Here is a 19,234-nt window from a genome sequence, read left to right on the forward strand (position 1 = left end):
GGGATTGAAATGCTTGCTTCACCTGTTGTTTTTCCTGGGGAGGGAGAATAAACGGCTCGGGGGTTTGAAGGTGCTGCTATTTGAGCCCTTCTGGCCACACTAGAGTCACCACCAGGTTCTCTTTCTTCCAAGTGTCAACAATAAAAGGAAAAAGCCACGCTGGCGCTGTACACGGTTTGACGCTCAAGATGAGAGCTGAGCAAGACTCGAGCCACGTGCAAGTAGACTGGAAAGCCACGACATCTCCAGGCTTCTCAAGAAGCACACAACGCTCAAGTCCTACTCTGAGGGGAATCGGAAAGAGACCCCTGAGGCTCAGCCCAGCCCCAACACAAGCAGCTAGTCCGCCTAACTGCAGCTGCTCCAAGCAGAGGCAAAAAAGGCAAGACAAGGAGAAGAAAAACTCCCGCAAGGGGGAGCGGAAGGGCATTGCAAGAAAAAGGGGGATGAAGAAAGGCAAGGGGAGTGGGGGAGCTGGAAAACAAGAGGCGGGAAAGAGAGAGCGCGGGAGGAAGTCCTACGCGTGCGAGGGCAGAAGAAGGTTGGGAAGGGGTGAAGAGGGGGCGGAGGAGATAGAGAAGAAAGGGGTGGAGGAAGAGGTGAAGGGGAGGTGGATAAGAAGGCACAAAGGAGGGAGAGGATGCGCGGGGGGAAGTAGAGAAGGCGTGGCCGGGGGGGGGGGTTTGGGATGGCGCAGCAGGGGGGATGCGGAGAGGCGCAAGGGGCAGCATAGGGAGGGGCGTGGGGGGGAGGTGGAGCAACGAGGGTGGAAGGGTGGGATGGGTGGAAGGGAGGGGGGCTATGGCTAAGGCAGGGAGGAGGGGGAGCTTGGGAGCAGGGAGCAGCTCTGCGTTGGCAGATAATCTGAACACCTCCTTCAACTTGGATTCCGCTAATCGTGCCCCTGTTGGCTTCATCCTGTATCAACCACCCAAGCGAGTCTGCCGCAATAGCAAAAAGCAGTGGGGCTAATTGAACGCTTAAGTGAAAAATGAGGAGAGACACTACCGTTTATCTTGACCTTTGCTTGAGCCTGCTGAAGCAGGGTGTTAACAAAATTAGGAGAGAATAAAGCCCCATTCCATTCTGTCATCTCCTTTGTCAAAATCAGCCTTTAGGAAACATACATCTTGATGGGTTTCATCCGTGTGCTCTAGGCGCTCTCCCATAGAATGAGGATTGCCTCCAAAATGTGTCTACCCTTGATGAAGCCCTTTTGATCTTCCCTGATCCATGACTGCATCTTGTCCTTGAGCCTTAATGCTAGAGCCTTTGCAAAGATCTTGTAGCTGATATTTAGCATTGTTAAGAGGCGCCAATTCTTCAGCTCATCCTTGGGGCCTCCTTTCAAAATTAGCTTAATCATTCCAGTGTTTATTCCTGGGTCCAAGAATCCTCTACCCATAGATTCTTCCCAAAGGTTTAGAAGGTAGGGACCTACGGTTTCCCAGAAAACCTGATAAAATTCAATTGATAATCCATCTTCCTCGGGGGTTTTTCCTTTTGCCATTTGGTCCATTGCTCCCTTCAGCTCTTCTAGTGTCAGATCTCTGTCTAGATAGTGAGCATCAAACCTTGCTAACATGATGGGTTGCCTATCAATCTCTTCACGAGAGGATGGAGGAATCCTCCGAAAAGTGCTCCTGAAACTGGCCCATGCTTTCAGAATGGCAACCATGAGAGGGGACAAAGGTGATTTGAGGTGTGCTGTGGTGAAGATCCACCTAATACTGCTCATCCAGTCTCCTTCTGAATAAGGTATGCACCTCTGTATGTTGCTAATAAGAAAGGCCTTCCATGGTTCCTGCCCTGGCATAAGTCCCCGCACCACCATCTTGCATAGTAAAGCTCTGCACTGTAAATCTGGATCAATAATATTGAGACCCCCTTCCTGTGTAGGGAGGATGAGGGTCTCCCAAGCCACCCTAGCTAAGGTATCTACTGTGCCATCAAGCCCACTCCAAAGAAAATTTCTGATCGGTCTCTTGAGCTGAGTGATGCAGTCCCTAGAATAGCACCAGCAAGAACAAACAAACCAGGCCATGGCCAAGAGGACCTGGTTGACCACCACAACTCTAGAGGCAGGATCCAGCTTTGCTGAGCTCCAAAAAAGGAGCTTCCTCCTGATGCTCTCCAACACGGGAGCAAACTGCTATGTGGAAGAAATATCCAAGCCGACTTGGCAGCCCAAATACCTGACAGGCACACCCCTCTGAACCCAAGTGAATCCTATGTCAAGCCCCCAAACTGGAGTGTCCTCATCGCGGATCCAAAAGCCATTGGATTTATGCCAATTTATCTGCACCCCCGCCGCCAAGCAAAATAAATCCAATGCTGTCCTGAAAGAAGTGAGCGTCTGTGGAGTGGCATCCAAGTAAACTGTTGTGTCATCTGCCAACTTACTGTCAAGTAACTCCTCTTCCCTTCTAATGGGAAGTCTCAGCCCAATGATGTCAGCTTGAGATCTAACATAGATACTCGTAGCTTCGGCCAGGAACAAAAAAAGGAAAGGAGCAAGGGGGCATCCCTGACGAACTGATCTGGAAATCTGAAATCTCTCACCCCTTACCCCACCAATAAGTACCTGGCTGTGGGCTGATGTGTACAAGGAGGAAACACCTTTGATCCAAGCATCAATAAAGCCAAAACGTAGAAGGGTGCCCTCCAAAAAACAGCAATCTACTCTGTCATAAGCTTTCTCAAAATCCAAAAGTAGAATGGCTAGATTCTGGCCACTCTACATGGCCCACTCTGAGGCTTCCCAGAAAGAGAAAATGTTATAAAAAATGCTTCTGCCATGCACAAATCCCGTCTGAGTGTCATGAATTTTGGGAGAAGGGGCTGCAATCGGAGGCTGATTGCCTTGGCCAGAATTTTGTAACAAGTCCCTAGAAGTGTGATAGGCCTCCATTGGGACACTAGATTTCTGCAACCTCCTTTCAGGATAAGGTGGATGAGACCTTCTGTAAGCGACCCGGGCATCTCACCAGAGTCCCAAATACTCTACAGGGCTGAAGTAATGTAGTCTCCAATCATATACCAGAATGCAATGAAAAAAGAGGGGGTAAGGCCATCCGAACCTGGGCACTTGCCCTTGTGAAGGGCTGAAAGTGCAGTCTTGAACTCTATGTTGATGAAAGGTGCATCAAGCAAAACATGCATATCTGGTTTCACCAACAAAGGGATGCTCTGTCAAATAACCTGTCTAGCATCCTCTCTATCGCATGTCTCAGGATCAGCAGTAAGAAGGGCGGCATAGAAATCTGAAGCTATGTGCAAGACATCATCAGGATCTGTCTGTAAAACCCCATGTGAGTCAATAAGTTGGGATACACTCTCTCTACTATGTCTAGGGCCAAGAGTAGAGAAAAAGTGTTTTTTGACTCTGCCACCCATCTGAATCCAGAAGGACTCCCGTGCATGAAAGGCATACTCTGCTCTCAAATCAAGCAATACCTGCTGATGAGCCCTTGCTGCAGCAAGGCACTCCTGAATCCAAGCATCTGAAGGCCGTATCTGCTCTTCCCTCTGCAAAGCTACCGACTGCTGCCGAACACGAATCTCACGTTTGAGAATATCTCGTCTCCTGGTACGAGCAACTGAGAGGTAGAAGTCGCTAATACCAGAAAGGGTAGTAGCTACCTGTGATGGCAATAGCTGCCCATCCTGGACATGAGAAACCCATATCTGCAGGGCTGCCTGTGTAAGGTCCTCCTCTGTGTACAAGGCATCTGGAATCCTGATGCTGGCAGATCGGCCTCTCAAGTGAAGCTCTGAGATAGCCAGCACAACAAGAAAGTGGTCTGAAGTGGAAATCCCAGCAGCAATGCATACCGATCCACCTGTGTCAAGTACCCAATCATCTACATAGAATCTGTCAATACGTGCATGAATACGCATTTGCTGCCTCTTGTTCGACCAAGAGAACAGGAGGACTATGGCTGAATAAGAAAGGCATCGTCCAACCAAGTATCTCTGCCACAGTAGTGAAAAAAGAAAGCATCCCAAGCCGCTTTCTCCAAAGAGTGAAGTCCTCCTTCTCTACCCCTTTTTCTGTCTGACAGTAACTCAACCATGTTAAAGTCACCTCCAATCACCCATGAACCCGCAATGGGGGCCTAGGAGAGTAAATCCTTCCACATAAAGACACGTTCCCCTCTAATGTTGAAGGCATAGAGGTTAAGGAAACCAACCTTACACCCTCCAATCAAGAGAATAATCCACTGAGCTCTAGAGGAAATAATGACTCCGTGTCTAACAACCAAGGGGAGAACCGACTGCGAAATTGAAATAGAAGTGCCCCCCCTGGTGCCCAAGGCAGGCGACCAAATAGTATGACCAGAAAGCAATTTGCCAGACTTAGAGTAATCACTGGCATCCAACTTGTGTTCCTGGATAAAAAGGATATCAATAGCACCTCCAGTGACACGAAATGAAGCTGATTCCGGATCAGCTGCCTACGGTGACGGTATGGAACTCCGCCTAGGCCCTGTATGTTCCAGCTGACTATCCTCATCGACAGGAGGATGCTGAGTGGAAAGGCTTACCCGACCTAGTAGAGGAGACCAGCTTCCCCTGGGCCGAAACACTCCTGCTGAGGGCAGGAAACTCAACAGGTGAAAGGATGCCTACACCTGCTGAGGGGGAGGCCCTGTTAAAAGGAATCCCAATGACCGGGAGTTCCTGAGAAGCAAGTCTGGCCGAGGAGTGCGAAGAAGACCTGCACTCATGGAGGAAGGAGGAGAAGGACCTACCAGGCCTCTATCAGCAGATCTGGAGCTGGGAGCTGAGGAGGCCTGTGGCTGGGCTGAAGGATCTGTAGTCCTCATCTGTGCAAACACTCCCTCAGCTGTGGCATGAACAGTCTGAGGGGGAGAAGTATCGGTAGCCCCCTCGTGATCAGAAACGAAAATGACTGGGGCTGGTGCATTTGAAGTCCGCTCCTGATGTGGAACTATAGTATCTGGGGCTGCAACAGCATCCACCTCTGGAGTCTAGATGGCATTTGTCTAAACCGGATCAAGGGTCTCCTCTTGAGGTAAAGGAGCCACTCTGACCGCTCTCCAACGTGGTACTGGGAGTGTTGCAAGCTTTGGGCGCCCTGCTGTCCCTGGTGATCCTGGGGTGCGCGAAGCAGGGCGCCCTGTTGCTCCTAGTAGTCCTGGAGTGCGTGGTACAGGCTGCGGGGGAGGTGCAGGCGGGGTAGTACATGAAGGAGCCGCACCAGAGGGCCTCTTGGGTCTTTTTCTCTTCCTTGGGCAATCTCTAGCAAAGTGCCCAAGGGTCCTGCAAATCCTGCACTGATCCTGTCTACCTGCAATCTCGATTCTCTGTCGAAAGAGAGAGCCATGTGGATGCTGAATCATGATGTGGTCATATGAGATGTTAGGGTCAGAGACAATGACCCTAACTCGAGGCACCTCGTCTGCTCTGACTGCCTCTGCCGAGGGAGAAGGCACGCCAGGAAGGGGGGGAATCTCAATGACCACTCCGAAAGTGGCTCCGATAGTAGCAAGAAGTCAATGGTAAACTTGAGGAAGACCAGGAAACCTGATGAACAGTGATGTGACCCGACTGTCCTCCTCGACCGAATCGAAGCCCAAGGTGTAGGGCAAAAGAAAAATCCTCCTCGAACCCAAAGCCAAGGGATTAGCTTTGAGAACAAGAGTTGTGGACTCGTGGGAGTCGAAAATCACTTGGAAGAATCCACGTCCCAGAAGTCGAATATCCCTGAGGTGTGGGGCGATATCTCCTAGTAACGCCGCCAACATCCAGTCTCTAGCTTGTGATCTGGAAGGATGTGACCCAAAGATGCGGGTGAAAAGTGATGTGGAGCCCTCTCATTCCACATCTTTCTTGAGCTATTGCAACTTTTCTTATGAAAAAATGATGGTTCTTGCAGCCGGTGGAAGTGGACGGAGATTGGTTGAATGGGGATCCATTCGCCAATCGAAGTATAAAGGCCGATTCCAACACTGTTAAAGCTCCGTCGGTGAAACTACTGCCCAGGACGCCCGTAGGAAGGAGGAGAAAAGGAGAGGGTAGGAGAGAGGGGAAGGGACGGAGAGGAGAAGCGGAGGGGAGCTGAGATAGGATAGAAGGGAGAGGGCTGACGGGGAAGGAGAGGGTAGGCGACGGAGAGGAAAAGAAGGGGGGGTTAGGAGGGAGGGAGGGGGCGGGTTAAGAGGGAGGAAGGGGGCTGAAGGCGGGGAGGGAGAAGGTGGGCAGGGAGAGGAAGGGAGGGGGCAGGTTAGGAAGGGAGGGGCGGGGGGGTTAGAGGAAGGGTGGGGGAACGGGCGGGGGAGGGAGGGGGTCGGGGAGGGGGAGGGGAGGGAGGAGAAGGGGGCGGGGGGGGCAGCGGGGGGGGGAGAGGGAGGGTGGGGGAGGGGGAAGGGGAAGGAAGGGGCGGGGAAGGAGGAGGGGGCAAGGGGGCAGCGGGAGAGGGAGGGTGGGGGAGAAAGGGGGTGGGGGAGAGGGGGAGGGGGAGGGGGAGGGGGAGGGAGGGCAGCGGGTGGGGAGAGGGAGGGCGAGGAGGGAGAGGGAGGGGGGGGGTGGGCTGGCAGGGGGGGAAAGGGAGAGCAAGAGGGAGGAAGGGAGGGAGAAGGGAGAGGGGGCTGGCGAAGGGGAGGGAGAGGAGGAGAAGCAAGGGGAGGGAGAGGGTGGGCAGCGAGGGTGAGGGGGAGGGAGAGAGAGGGAGAGGGGGCTGGCTGAGAGAGGGAGAGGGGGGGGGGGGACAGCAGCTCACGGGGAGAGGAGCAGCTCAAATCCAACTGTTTGAATCCAACACGCTCCACCGTTGTGAACTTTAACCGTGGGGATCTTACCTTTTCTAGGCTTTCCATCTGGTCGATTACTTGCTTCATCTTTTTCGTGTGTTCCTGCTCCTCTAGAGGTCTCTGCGTCTTCTTGTTATGGTCTTCAAAAAATCTTTTTTGTTTTGAGGTGAGCATCTCTCGGGACCAAGGGGCCTTAAAAAGGCTTCTGCTTACTCCCTAGAGAGTGCCAGCATAGGACCCCCTTGCTGGCACCTCCAACAGGGGCATTCTGGTGCATGTTGGAGGGCTTGGGGGCTCCATAGGGCAAACACTTCTAGCTAACGAATGAAAAAGAATGCACCTTTGCTGTGCTTTGTATCCTGCTACCTTTATGTCCAAAGCTAGGGAAGTTTTCTGGAGCGTTTCTGGATTCTATCAATAGTTTTTTGAGCAGGTCAGCTTTGCCCATACTTCTATGGAGCTCTCAGATGTCACTTTCCCACAAGTGTAACGTAAATCCAGGGAGGGGGGAGGCGAGATTTGGCCTATCTGTAAGTCCTTTTTCAGTCCCTTGCATGTCAACATCAACGTGACTACCACTGTCCACACCGTGATTGATCATGTGTCCCTTTGCTCCTTGATCTTCATGGCTAGTTCGTCACCAGTGGCGGCTAAACTAGTAGAAACCCTATCTCCTACGCCATCGCTGGTGGAAGCCATTGATCATCGCTACCAAGACTCCAATCCCAGAAAAGACAAACTCCCGTCTTTGCTGCCTATACGGAAGGGAAGGGTGGAAAAAGGAAAAGGAAGAAAGGAGAGCCCACAGCCCTCCAAAAAAGACCACCACCAAAGAGCATACCAACAAACTCTGACCTACATGAGCCTTTTCCAAGGAAGCTAACTGGGCTCCCAAACCGGAAGGGGGCTCCTCAAGGACAAACCTGCAGCTTAGTCACCTCACACTAGAGGGGACCCAAGAAACCTTGCTAGCAGCCTCAAGGGTGAAAGGGCGAGAGGCAGGGTCTGTAAAAGCACCCAGCCTGCTAGGTGCCCTCTTTACCCTTGAAGGCTTCTTGAAAAGCCTTCGAACTAGTTCCCAGCTGAGAGGGGAGAGCTGAGAGCCTCCAGCTACACTAGCAGCTTGAAGGCCGGCACTTGAGACGCCTTAGGTGGTGCGAAAGTAAAGGCGGCTGGAGGTCGGCCTCCAACACGCAACAGCAGTGGCAAACAGCCCCTGAGGGGGTGCGGTGGCGAAGCAAGGTGGGGCAGGAAAGGCGCCAGGAGCCCTCAGTTCTGCACGGGCAGGAGAAGGCTGCAAGGCAGGGACTGAGGCGGGGTAGAGAGGTGAGGTGGGTGAAGAGGCGGGAGGAGAGAAGGGGTGCAAGGACGGAGATGGAGATGCCGCAGGCGGAGGGGGAGAGGAGGAACAAAAGGGGGAGGTGGGGGGACGTGAGCACGAAGAAGGCGGAGCAGCAGGAAGGTGGGGGGAGCAGCTTGACACACAGGGAGGTACTTGTTTATCATCAATTTCTATAATGCCTGCAAAGACATCTGCAACTGAAATTTATATGCCCAAAAAAAAAGAGTCAATGGAAGAAACTTAAGTTTGTTACCAAAACTAGTAAATTTGAAAGGACATAAGGTGAATTATAGGTACAAGAAATAAAACCTCCAGAGTTCATGTGCCCAGGGAAAATTGATGAGAAGAGAATTCACCTCTTCAATCTTTGAGAGTATCCCAAGCTCTAGAAGATTATCAATGCTAAAGTTTGACTCTGCTGTGAATTGCACTCCAAGAATATTAAATATTTGTACCCAATGGCGATCCTTTAATGCTTCATTAGCAAGTTCTTCGATCATAGGTAGTATCTGGAATATTACAAGAATTGTAAATCTTAAACATGTCCACCAACTCTGTTTATATGATCCATGTCACAAATCAAATGGTACATCTAAGAAGAGATGTTTTTACAATACTGTACATACGTAAATGTAGAAAACACATTAAACCATGGCAACTTATGGTATAGACTTACAAGGTCATTGGCAAACATGAAGTAATAATATGGACCTTCCAAGTTTTTGTATTTCCACAACCAATACTTACTTTTTTGAAGTCATCAATTGTGTCTTTAAGCCTAAAGACAACAGTATCTTCCTTGCTGGCCTTACCCATCTTGTAGGCCTCTTTTGCATATTCATCAGTCTTGCCAATTATTTCTGGTCCTTTCAAATTCCTAATGTGTCCAGTCCTCCAACCATGTGTCAATGTAATCCAGTCATACAGTGATCTCCAAACTCCATATCTCATGCTGTATTCTTTTTCAGTCATCATCAGATTGCTCATGTCATCTACAGCCATCTGTACCATTTTAAATGAAGTTTCTATCAGATATTTGCAAGAAAATGTGATTGCTGACTATAAGACTAAATGATACGTAAAAAAATTATATCTACTTGTTTGAGCCACAAGCATATCAGCCTTCATAGAGGAAAAATATGGAAAACTTGTTACCAGAGCTAAGCACTTGAAACCTTTTAAAGAGGATCCCTCAACCTTGCACTCTAAAATGAAACAGAGGATATTATAACAGTTCAATTTTGAACATCTCAGAACCTGTTCTACACTTCATTTGTTGATGCCAGAGTCAGCTATTTAAGAGCTATAGAACCAGAAGCTAACTTAAAGATGAAGATCTGCTCACAGGCAACTTGCGTCCTACAATTTCCAAACATTTGAAATGGTGCTTTTCATACAAAGTTTATAGCATCTCACTTACTATAAGTAGAAGTTCCCATAGACTCACCAATGAAACATCCAAACCGGGAATCTTTCATCCAGGAGTGTACTTCAGTTGTTCAGTACAGTGTGCTTTATACGGTATTTGTTATATGCCTTATGTTATCAGGAACCAAGATGAATAAAGGTATATAAGTCTCTTACACTCACATCTTGCAATAGTAGATGGAACTTGATATAAGGATGAGAAAAAGGACTAATCAGCAGAAATCTCAGGGCTCCTTTTTTTTAAGTGCAAAAAGTGAACTTCTATTTAGTATGATCAGAAAACAGGAACCCTAGGATGAACTCCTATAAAAACCTCATGCAAAGTCACACAGAAAAGAAATGAAGCAGCAGAACTGATCATGCTTGGAGGGAGAAGAGGAAAGGGTGAATTGGATGCAAAAGGGAAGAGACATAACCAACAGAGCCAGGCACAATGCATTGACGGGAGTGGGGTGCCCTCCATTTGCTAGATTTAGAAAGCAGCTTGAAAAAATACCGATGAGCCAGGGCCGAGCAAAAGGAAGAAAGGAAAAAGGGCCCTGGGGGGTGCCGGGGGGGGGGGGGGGGCGGCGGGGCTGAGCAGGAAGCTTAGCACCGCCCCATCTTGAAAGGAAAAGCTAGGGGGACAGTGCGACAAATTGAGATTAGGATAGTAGATCAGCCTCAAATTTGCTGCAGATTTTTGCTTAGATTTGGAGCAACTTGGTCACTATTCTCATGGGTAATAGTGGGCGTCTTCGTAGAGGAAAAGACTGCTCGTTTTATGCTAAAAAACAGGCGTTTTTGTGAAGGAAATAGTTGCTTACTGTTGTGGAGACATTTCTACTACCTGTCATCCTAAAAATGACCTCATTTGGAGCTCGTTTTTGAAGAAACGATCTACTTGAAGAGTGTTGCTGCTACTGCTATTCATGCCTCAAGAATGCCACCATCTGCCTCGACTGCAACAAGAGTTTCTGCCCACGCTATTCCAGCTGGTCGGATGCCTTTCTTGGCCGTTTTCTACCTCGACTACAAGCTAAGCTACTGCTATAGCCCATATTATTCTAGCCTTCGCTTCGAGCTCGCACTTCAGCCCGTATTGCTACAATATTTGAAGCAGACATGGAGTATTCCAAAGCGGGAATTGTCATTGAAAAGTTTTCTGGTAAGAACTTTCCAACTTGGCAAACCAAGCTGAGGCTTTTGCTTATGAAGGAAGGTGTGTGGAAGGTGGTTAGTGGCAAAGAAAAGAAACCTAAATCTGATGAAAAGAAAATTATAGCATGGGAAACTCTCAATGATAAAGGTCTTTCTATCATTGGTGTGGGTTTGTTTGATGATTCTATTCATCACTTGGATTTTGATGACACTGCACATGAATTGTGGGATAAGCTAGAGCGTTTTTTTGGCAACAAAATTATCAATTCCAAAGTGTTTCTCAGAAAGAAATATTTAAGCTCTATATGAAGCGTGAAGATTCTCTTAATTCTCATTTGAATCATATGGAATCCCTCATCACCCAACTTGCTACTTTGAAGGCCCATGTTGGGGGGAAGATGATCAAGTGGCTGTCCTCCTTTTCAGCATTGAGGATATTCCTAAGTTTTGTGATATCATACCAACGCTTCGAGTAGCCTAGGATATGTCCTTTAATGAAATGGTTGCAATGCTTCTCAATCATGAACAAAGGCATAAAGATGTCCATACGGAGCAGGCATTATATTCCAAGGGTAAAAAGCCGTTCAAACCTTTCAAATGTACGTACTGTAAGAAGCTTGGCCATACAAAGGACCGTTGTTTTCAGAAGCTTGCCAAACAACAATCCAAGGAGCATGCTAACTCGGTTGCAGCTGCCACTAGTGAAGAAGAAGAAGATGACACCCCGACACCAACTTTTTCTCTCACTACTCATCTACGAAATCTATCCTTCCCTCAGGAGGTAGATGAGGATGATGAATATGTCTTCTAAAATATCTCCCACGAGCTTGATGTATATGGGTACTCTGCCCTGGGTAGTCTCCTAAAAATTGGATGTAATAATCTCTTCGAGTCCATAAAGGTTTTCAGCCTTGGATAGTCCTCCTAAAATGATGTTTTGCTATCTATGGTGTGTGGCTCCATGTCACCTTATTTTGGAGCTAGGAGGGGGATGTATTGTGGGAACCATGTATTGGATTTGATAGGGTCTCTTTATCAGGCCTGGTTGAGTTCCAGGATGTTGGTGTGTTCCTAGACCTATGAGCTCGTCATGTAGTCATACTAAGACATGAGCCTCTGAGTCATGTTGAGTTTTAGGCCATGAGAATGCTAGGATCAACGTTTGAACATGCTCATACTTTAGCCTCTAAGTTACTTGGGGTGTACAGATTAGTAGTCTGTCATTGTAATGTTCTGTTCTTGGTTCCATTCCAATAGTTGCTCACCTTTCCTTCATGGGGGGGTGTTAGAACATGAAGTCAAGTTGAGTGTGTTTTAGTGTGTTCTACTAGGAGTTCTAGTAGAGGCTTATGTGTGAGTGCCACGTGTCATATGGGGAGATATCCCATATATACATGTGTGTCTATCCTATATATGATTGTACTTGTGTGTCACATCAACACACATCAAGGAGTCTACATCAAGCTTTATCAATGTGAGTCTTTCCATTTTGGTCTATTGCTCATTTTCATTTCCTTTTAATTTCATTATGTTTCTATTTGAGTATTATCTTCTCTCTCCCTAGCCTACCCTCTCTCTCTCTCTCCCTCTCCCTCTCCCTCTCCATCACGTTCCTTCAAAATCTACAATAGAGCGTTGAGCATGGTCAGTGCGGGTGACTCACTATGGTCTCCTAGCGGTCCTGCGGTCTGACAAGAGCCACTGTAACTCCCATCGGTTGTGCCCCTGATCTATGAACATGGAGGAAAGATCTACAAGCGTGATCCATGCATCAACCCACCGTCGAGTTTGTTGTGTCACTAGCTCTAGATCCCACCTTCGCTAACTACTGTGGTTTGCTCGTCCAAATGACCTAGCAAGAAAATCTTTGTGACCATGCTCTGAGAGGTCTAGATGTGTGCCCTAACCTTGCTTATACATCACCTAATGATGTCATGGATGAAGGCAGCGAGGCATTTCTGATCTAGTTAAAAAATTAAGCTAGAGAGGGATCCAAAATCATCTCTGAAGAGATAGTGATAACAACCTCGAATCTAAAGAGACATGGAAGCTAGCTAGGAACGGGAATGGAAATATGGAAAGCATAATGAAAGGAAGAATGGAAAGGAAAGAAAGTACAAGTGAAAGACAATAACCAAAATACTCACAATGTATTGATAGCTTGATGTTGACTATTGTAATAGATAATAGACAAGTACAACACTATATAGTGTGACACTAGACTATAGAAAGTCACAATGTCTATGGGATATCTCCCAATATGACACGAGGCACGTCTAGGACTCACTGACTATAAAACACCACCTAGAACACACATTTTTGACTCACTTTGGCTTCATATTCCAACAGTCCCCATGAAGGCAAGGTGAGAGACTACTGGAATGGAACCAATAACAGAACATGACAATGACGGTCTTCAAACCTGTGCATGCTGATCTAGAACTAGACATGACTCCCACACAATCTCAAAGGCAAGTGAGTATGGCTCAGAAGCTAGTGAGCATAACATTGAAATCTCATCTAGCATGGCTCAGAGGCTCATCATGCATGGATGCATGATCAACTCAGAGGTCTAGGAGACCAATGCACCAACATCCTGGAAGTCTCAAGCGAGGCCCAATAAACAAATAGACCTATCAATGCCAATACATGGCTCCCATAGTACATCCCCCCTTGGCTTCATAACACGACATGTTAGGAAGCCACACACCAAAATAGGAAAACCAATACATCTTTTTAGGAGGACTATCCAAGGCAGAGGACCTTTAGACTCAATGACAACCAAACACTCAGTTACATATCATTTTAGGGGGACTACCCAGGGCTGAGGATCCCAAAATACATCAAGCTGTAGGAATAAAAATAGATCTCTTAGGAGTTAGAGATGTCCTCCAAGTAGCCACTGCACATGTGTGCACAGCCCTGCGAGTCGATGACGATGTCGATGAAGCACTAGGCATGGATGCCCCAAAATATGTGTCGGTGAAGTCCATGGGGTAGCTACATGGAGCGGTCATGGCATGACTCTCAAAATACATGGAGCGGTCATGGCATGGTAGCTACATGGAGCGGCGGTCATGGCATGACTCTCAAAATAGAAGATGGAGAGTCACCAAAAAATCAATGTAGAGGCCTCTAGTACCACGAGCTATCAGGAGTCAATAAATGTGTAGTACCTTAGGCGCCAATCAGAAAAGCAAGGTCAGAGAAATCACTTTTGATAGACAGTGGTCTATATCTAGCTCGAGGTAATGCACCAGTGTCGAAGTAGAATGTCGAAGTAGAAGAGAGTGACCAAGGGTAAGGGCAGCTTCACATGAATACTAGACAGGAGCTGCTCAATTGTGACCAGGCTGCTGAAGAGGAGCGAAGGAAAGTGGCACGCTTTTGGGGCAGATATGCAGCAGTAAAAATGTGAGCAGTAGGAGCAATTGCGTGGGCAGTAAGTGAAGTGCATGGGCAGCGTGAGCAAGAGAGCAGGCAGAATATATTAGATGGACTGTTTGGAGAAGATGGCGCACATTTCGAGGCTGGCTGTACGGGCAGTACTGCAAAAGCATACGGACAGCAGGCCTGTTTGTACGGCGCAACAGTCCGTACAGTCCGTATGGCTGTACCGCTGATTGTACGGCCTGTTTTTTTTTGCCGAAAAAACAGTGCTAATTATATTACTTCGAGAACAAGATACAAGAGGTCAGCTTATAGCTGACGGGCTGCGTTCACAAATCGGACACAACCCTAAAAGGTAGCAGAATAAATCATACTCTCACGGAGGGATAAGACGAGTGTGAATGAACAGCCATCGGGGTGGTGAGTAATGCCACCGAAGGCCCTGCGTAGTCTGCTCGAAGAAGAGGCCCTGTGTGTCCCAAGCCCGGAGGAAGCGTCTCCGCTTCTCCTGACCGGCCCGGGAGTCTCCCTGAATCTGGTCCCACTGGCCTCTGAGGGTATGAATAATCTCACTCCAAATCTCCGCCATGATCTGGGCAGTCGATAAGGAGGTGCCACCGAGGATCTGCGTGCAGCGCGAGGTCCAGATGTGCCACCCTGTAATGCTGCTAATAATCTCCCAGACTGGCTGCCTCTCCCGAACTCCTGTATCAGCCTCTGCTAGGTGCTGCGGGATACCCTCGAGCGGCCCCCACGTCCCCTGTGTGATAAGGAAAGTGGGGTCCTGCTGGCCTGCCTCGAATAAGTGATGAAGACCAGGTGCGGTGCTGCACCAACAGAACGCGCCCCAAGTGATCAATCCTAGCCCTGGTGCTGCGCGAGTAAGAATCCCGAAAGTCCACCTCCACACTTCCTGGGCACGAGTGCAGCTCCACAGGCAGTGTTTTGGTGACTCCTCATCCGCATGGCAAATCTGGCAGCATCCGTCCTGGCCTATCTGCCTCAACCAGCTCCCCACTGGAAGACCTTTGTGGGCAAGAAGCCACAGGAAGTATGAGATCTTCCGCGGCCGCCAGCTCTCCCACAAGGCCTTCCAGAATGCCTGCAAAAAGAACCTGGAGATACCCTGTGCGTACCAGCTGGGTCGCTGGGTGGGGGGGCGGCTCTGCATCCTCCCAAGAACTCGCCTGCCCAGAGTCGTGTTGTAGGCGAAGAAGGAAGTCGGCCCCTGTCCTGTCACAATCTCTGGCCACCACCACTCTCCTGGGTCCCAATCAAGCTCTGACAAGGCCCGCCCCTCCCAGAGCCAGAGACGCCAAAGCTGCATCTGGTCCTGCTCGATGCTAGGGTCGGTACGCCAGACCTTCCCCAAAAGGCCTACGACCCGAACCCTCTGCCATGGGAGTAGGGGGTCGATGAGCGCATCCTCTCTCCTGAGTCGTCCATCCCCAGAAACCGCGAAGAAGGAGATAGAGGAGTCATCCATACGTCCTGCGATCACCAGTGGGATGCCACGGGGGGTGAACTGTCCCAGCCAGCGGGCGTCACCAGGCATGAGGACCTGAGGCTCAGGTGGAACCAACCAAACAGCTGGGATCGCGCCGTCGATCTCCGTGCGTCTCGCCTGGGCTCCACGTGCACCTCCACCTGCGTCTGCAAGATCAGCCGGATGTCTGTACGTATCCCTCCAAACTCGAAGGGACCGGGCTGGCCCCCTCATCCAGCCGTCCCACCTGATATGTGATCTCTCCCCCAACTGGAGGCCCTCGGCATCTCTAACCTGACCGTTCCAGATAAGCGGCTGGCGATCGATCTCCTCCTGACAGCTGGGAGGGGACTGAATGAGACTGAGGCGGAGCCGCCTCCAAACCATGAGGAGGCTACGAACGAGTGGGGAACGGGGCTGAGTGAGCGGGGCGGAAATGAAGATCCACCTGAGGGACGGTAGCCACTCTCCACCTCGGCGCGGGACACAAGAACCGACTCCCTGCTGAAGTAACATCTTCCACGTCTGCCCCCCCGGGGTCAAACCGCGGATGACAAGCTTGCCTAACAAGGCCTGACTCTGAAGCTCTGGATCGATGACCCCCAGGCCACCCTCAGCCTGCGGAAGAATGACTGTCTGCCAAGCAACCCTGGCTCTGGTATCTCTAAGACCATCCTCCCCGGACCAAAGGAAGTTCTGAACCAACCTCCTGAGCTGTGCCACGCTGGATCTCGAGAAGCACCAGCAGGAAGCCACATACCAAGCCGTGGCTAGGAGGACCTGGTTAACTACCAGGGCACGACCTGCAAGAGAGAGCTTAGCAGTGCTCCAGAAAGCTAGCTTCCGTCGGATGGAGTCTAGCACCGGGAGAAACTGCTGAGCTGGCGTGATGTCTAGGCCAACCTGAAAGCCAAGGTATCTAGCTATCTGTCCCCGTGGAATCCATCTGAAACCTAGAAATCGCCCCCACTGAGAACACGCCCCAGGGTCTGTGAGAAAACCGACTGATTTGTTCCAGTTGATTTTCGCACCAGCGGCCGAGCAGAAGACCTCCAGGGCCATCCGCACCCTCTCTAGCATCCTCTCATCGTCCTGGACATAAAGGGCTGTATCATCTGCGTACTCCGAGTCCAAAAGCTCCGTGTCCTCCCGGAGTGGAAGGCGAACACCCCTGATCCCTGTGGACCTCGCCCGAAGGTAGTAAGTCATGGCCTCGGCGAAGAAGAGAAACAGGTAAGGAGCAAGGGGGCAGCCCTGACGCACTGATCTCTCCAAGCTAAAGCGCTCACCCATCCTGCCTCCAATGATGACCCTGCTAGACGCTGTCCTGTACAAAGCTGAGATACCCTGAATCCAACCTGCCGGGAAACCTAGCCGCTCCAGAGTCCCCTCCAAAAAGGACCAGTCCACTCGATCGTAGGCCTTCTCGAAGTCGAGAAGTAGAATGGCAAGGTGTGATCCGCTGTGCTGAGCCCACTCCGCCGCCTCTGAAAAGGTGAAGACATTATCCAGGATACTGCGATCCTGGACAAAGCCTGTCTGAGTGTCATGGCTGAGGTCTGGGAGTAGAGGCCGAACTCTGGCGCTGATCATCTTGGCGAGGATTTTGTAGGCAGTGGTAAGGAGAGTGATCGGACGCCACTGGCGGATCTCCTGTCTATCTCCTCCCTTCGGGATGAGGCAAATCAGTCCCGAGGAAAGGCTCTCTGGCATCTGACCGCTGCTGAAAATCCCCTGCAGAGCTGCAAGGAGGGGCTGATGGATCTGGTCCCAGAAGGAGGTGGAGAATGCCCGGGATAGCCCATCCTCACCTGGGCATTTCTGTCCGTCGATGGCCGTCAAGGCCTCCAACATCTCATCCATGGTGAACGGTGCCAACAACGTCGCCTGCATGCTAGGCTGGACCAGGGATGGAATGTGCCTCCACACCTCCTCACGGGCACGACTAGCACGAGGGGCAAGCGGCTCCTGCTGGAAGAGGGTCCTGTAGAAGTCAGTGGCCAACCCCAGGTCAGTGGCCAAAACCCCAGGACCTCCCCCGGATCCGTAACGATGTGACCATTCGCTGTCCTGAGACTCCGAAGCTGGCAGCTCTCTGGCCATGCGTCCTGAAGAACTCCCTGCACATCCGGTCACCCTTCCGGGCCCAGAAGGAGAGGGAGGCGTGATAGGAAAACTCTTAGCGACGCTGGAGTGTCTCCTCCAGAAGGGCTTTGGCTCGAAGGGCCTGGATCCGAAGCTCCTCCGAGCCCGGGGAAGCCTGCTGGAGTCGCTGGATGGAGGCGAGGTCCCTCCGAAGAGCTCTCTCTCTGCCCCACCACTCCTGTCAAACCTGTAGGGCTGCGAGCTGGCAGATCTGGCTGGACTCCTGCAAAGCCTGCGCAACCGAGTCAACCAGATCCACGCACTCGCCCCAGTCTCTGTCCCAAAGACTGCAAATACTGCTGCGCACGTCCACCCTCGAGAAAATGGAGTCAGGAATCCTGCATGACCGGGGGGGAAGGGTCTGGGCTGCCGAATCTAATGATAGGAGCACAGGCGCATGGTCGGAAAGTGTCGTCCCTGGAACTATACCCGCCTGACCGCCTCTGCTGATGGCCCAATCACTGACATAAAATCTATCAAGCCTCTCCAGGAGTCTGCCTCCTTCCCTGTGGAAGCCCCATGAGAAGTCCAGGCTCCCGTGCCAACGCCGGAAGGACGGGTCTCTCCAACTGTCCCTCCCTCCTGTCGCGAAGATGAAAGAGTCCCAAGCTGACTGCTCTGCCTGAGCCATACCTGTGAACTCCGGACCTCTGCCCTGCTGGTCCTCCAAGGTCTCCAGATTGTTGAAGTCACCTCCAACAATCCAGGAATCCATGTCTGGAAGAATCCCTGTAAGTGTCCTCCAGAAGGTGGCTCTGCATCGGAGGTCTGTGGGAGCATAAATGTTGAGGATTCCTATTTTGGATCCTTCCAAATCCAGGCCTACCCAAAGGGCCCGGCCTGGGATCAACATGCCATGACCAAAAACTCCCTGGGCTAACTGCTCGCACACGGAGGTATAGACACCCCCACTCCTCCCCTGTGCGCCGATCGAGGGCTCCCAATAAGTGTAGGAACGTCCAGGGAGAACCTTCCCGCAGCTACGGGAATGAGCCGCAGAAAGCTTGTGCTCCTGGAGCAGCAGTACATCCAAACGACCAATCACTGCAGGCTGAAGTTCCTGTTGCAAAATGAGCTTCCTGGGACCACGGGTGCCAGAAGAGTGAAACCCGTTCACATTCCAGGATACGAGGTGTAGGCTCATGGAGAGGGATGGGAGGCTGCGAACAACTGTCTGCTCGCGGTCGAAGTCGATGAAGAAGCAGACATATCGGAATGGAGGCGCTGCCGCTTATGAGAAGGTTTGGAGGGGGAGACGGGGTCGTCCTGCCCGTTCTTCAACACCTTCAGCAAAGGCGAGAGGCCTTTGGTGCCATGAGCAAATGCTTTCTCGAGCCAGCTCGAGATCTCTGAAGTGGTCATCCCATAGAAGGTTCGGAGTTTCTGAGGGGACCAAGCTCTGACATCCTGGGGGAGGGGCCATGACAGGGGAGGTCTGAGGATCACAATCAGTCGGAAGCGTTTGGCGGCGCAACGCCACCGCAGGCGCACATCGCCCTCAGACCACTGAGTCTCGAGAAGCTGCCC

General features: G+C 50.6%; 1 protein-coding gene across 1 annotated transcript in view; it reads right to left on the reverse strand.

Moving 5' to 3' along the window:
• The window catches only part of LOC147899385 (uncharacterized), a 503,340-nt gene that overhangs the window by 367,904 nt on the left and 116,202 nt on the right, over positions 1-19,234 (reverse strand). The window contains exons 8-9 of the mRNA XM_087377716.1: positions 8,866-9,120; positions 8,475-8,627 (exon numbers count right to left, since the gene is read on the reverse strand). Coding sequence (XP_087233842.1) covers positions 8,475-8,627; positions 8,866-9,120 — 408 coding nt within the window. The remainder of the gene's footprint in view (positions 1-8,474; positions 8,628-8,865; positions 9,121-19,234) is intronic.

The sequence above is a fragment of the Dipteris shenzhenensis genome, chromosome 8 (assembly GCF_047967505.1).
Source record: "Dipteris shenzhenensis isolate YYH24624 ecotype China chromosome 8, Dip_SZ_1.0, whole genome shotgun sequence".
Lineage (NCBI taxonomy): Eukaryota > Viridiplantae > Streptophyta > Polypodiopsida > Gleicheniales > Dipteridaceae > Dipteris > Dipteris shenzhenensis.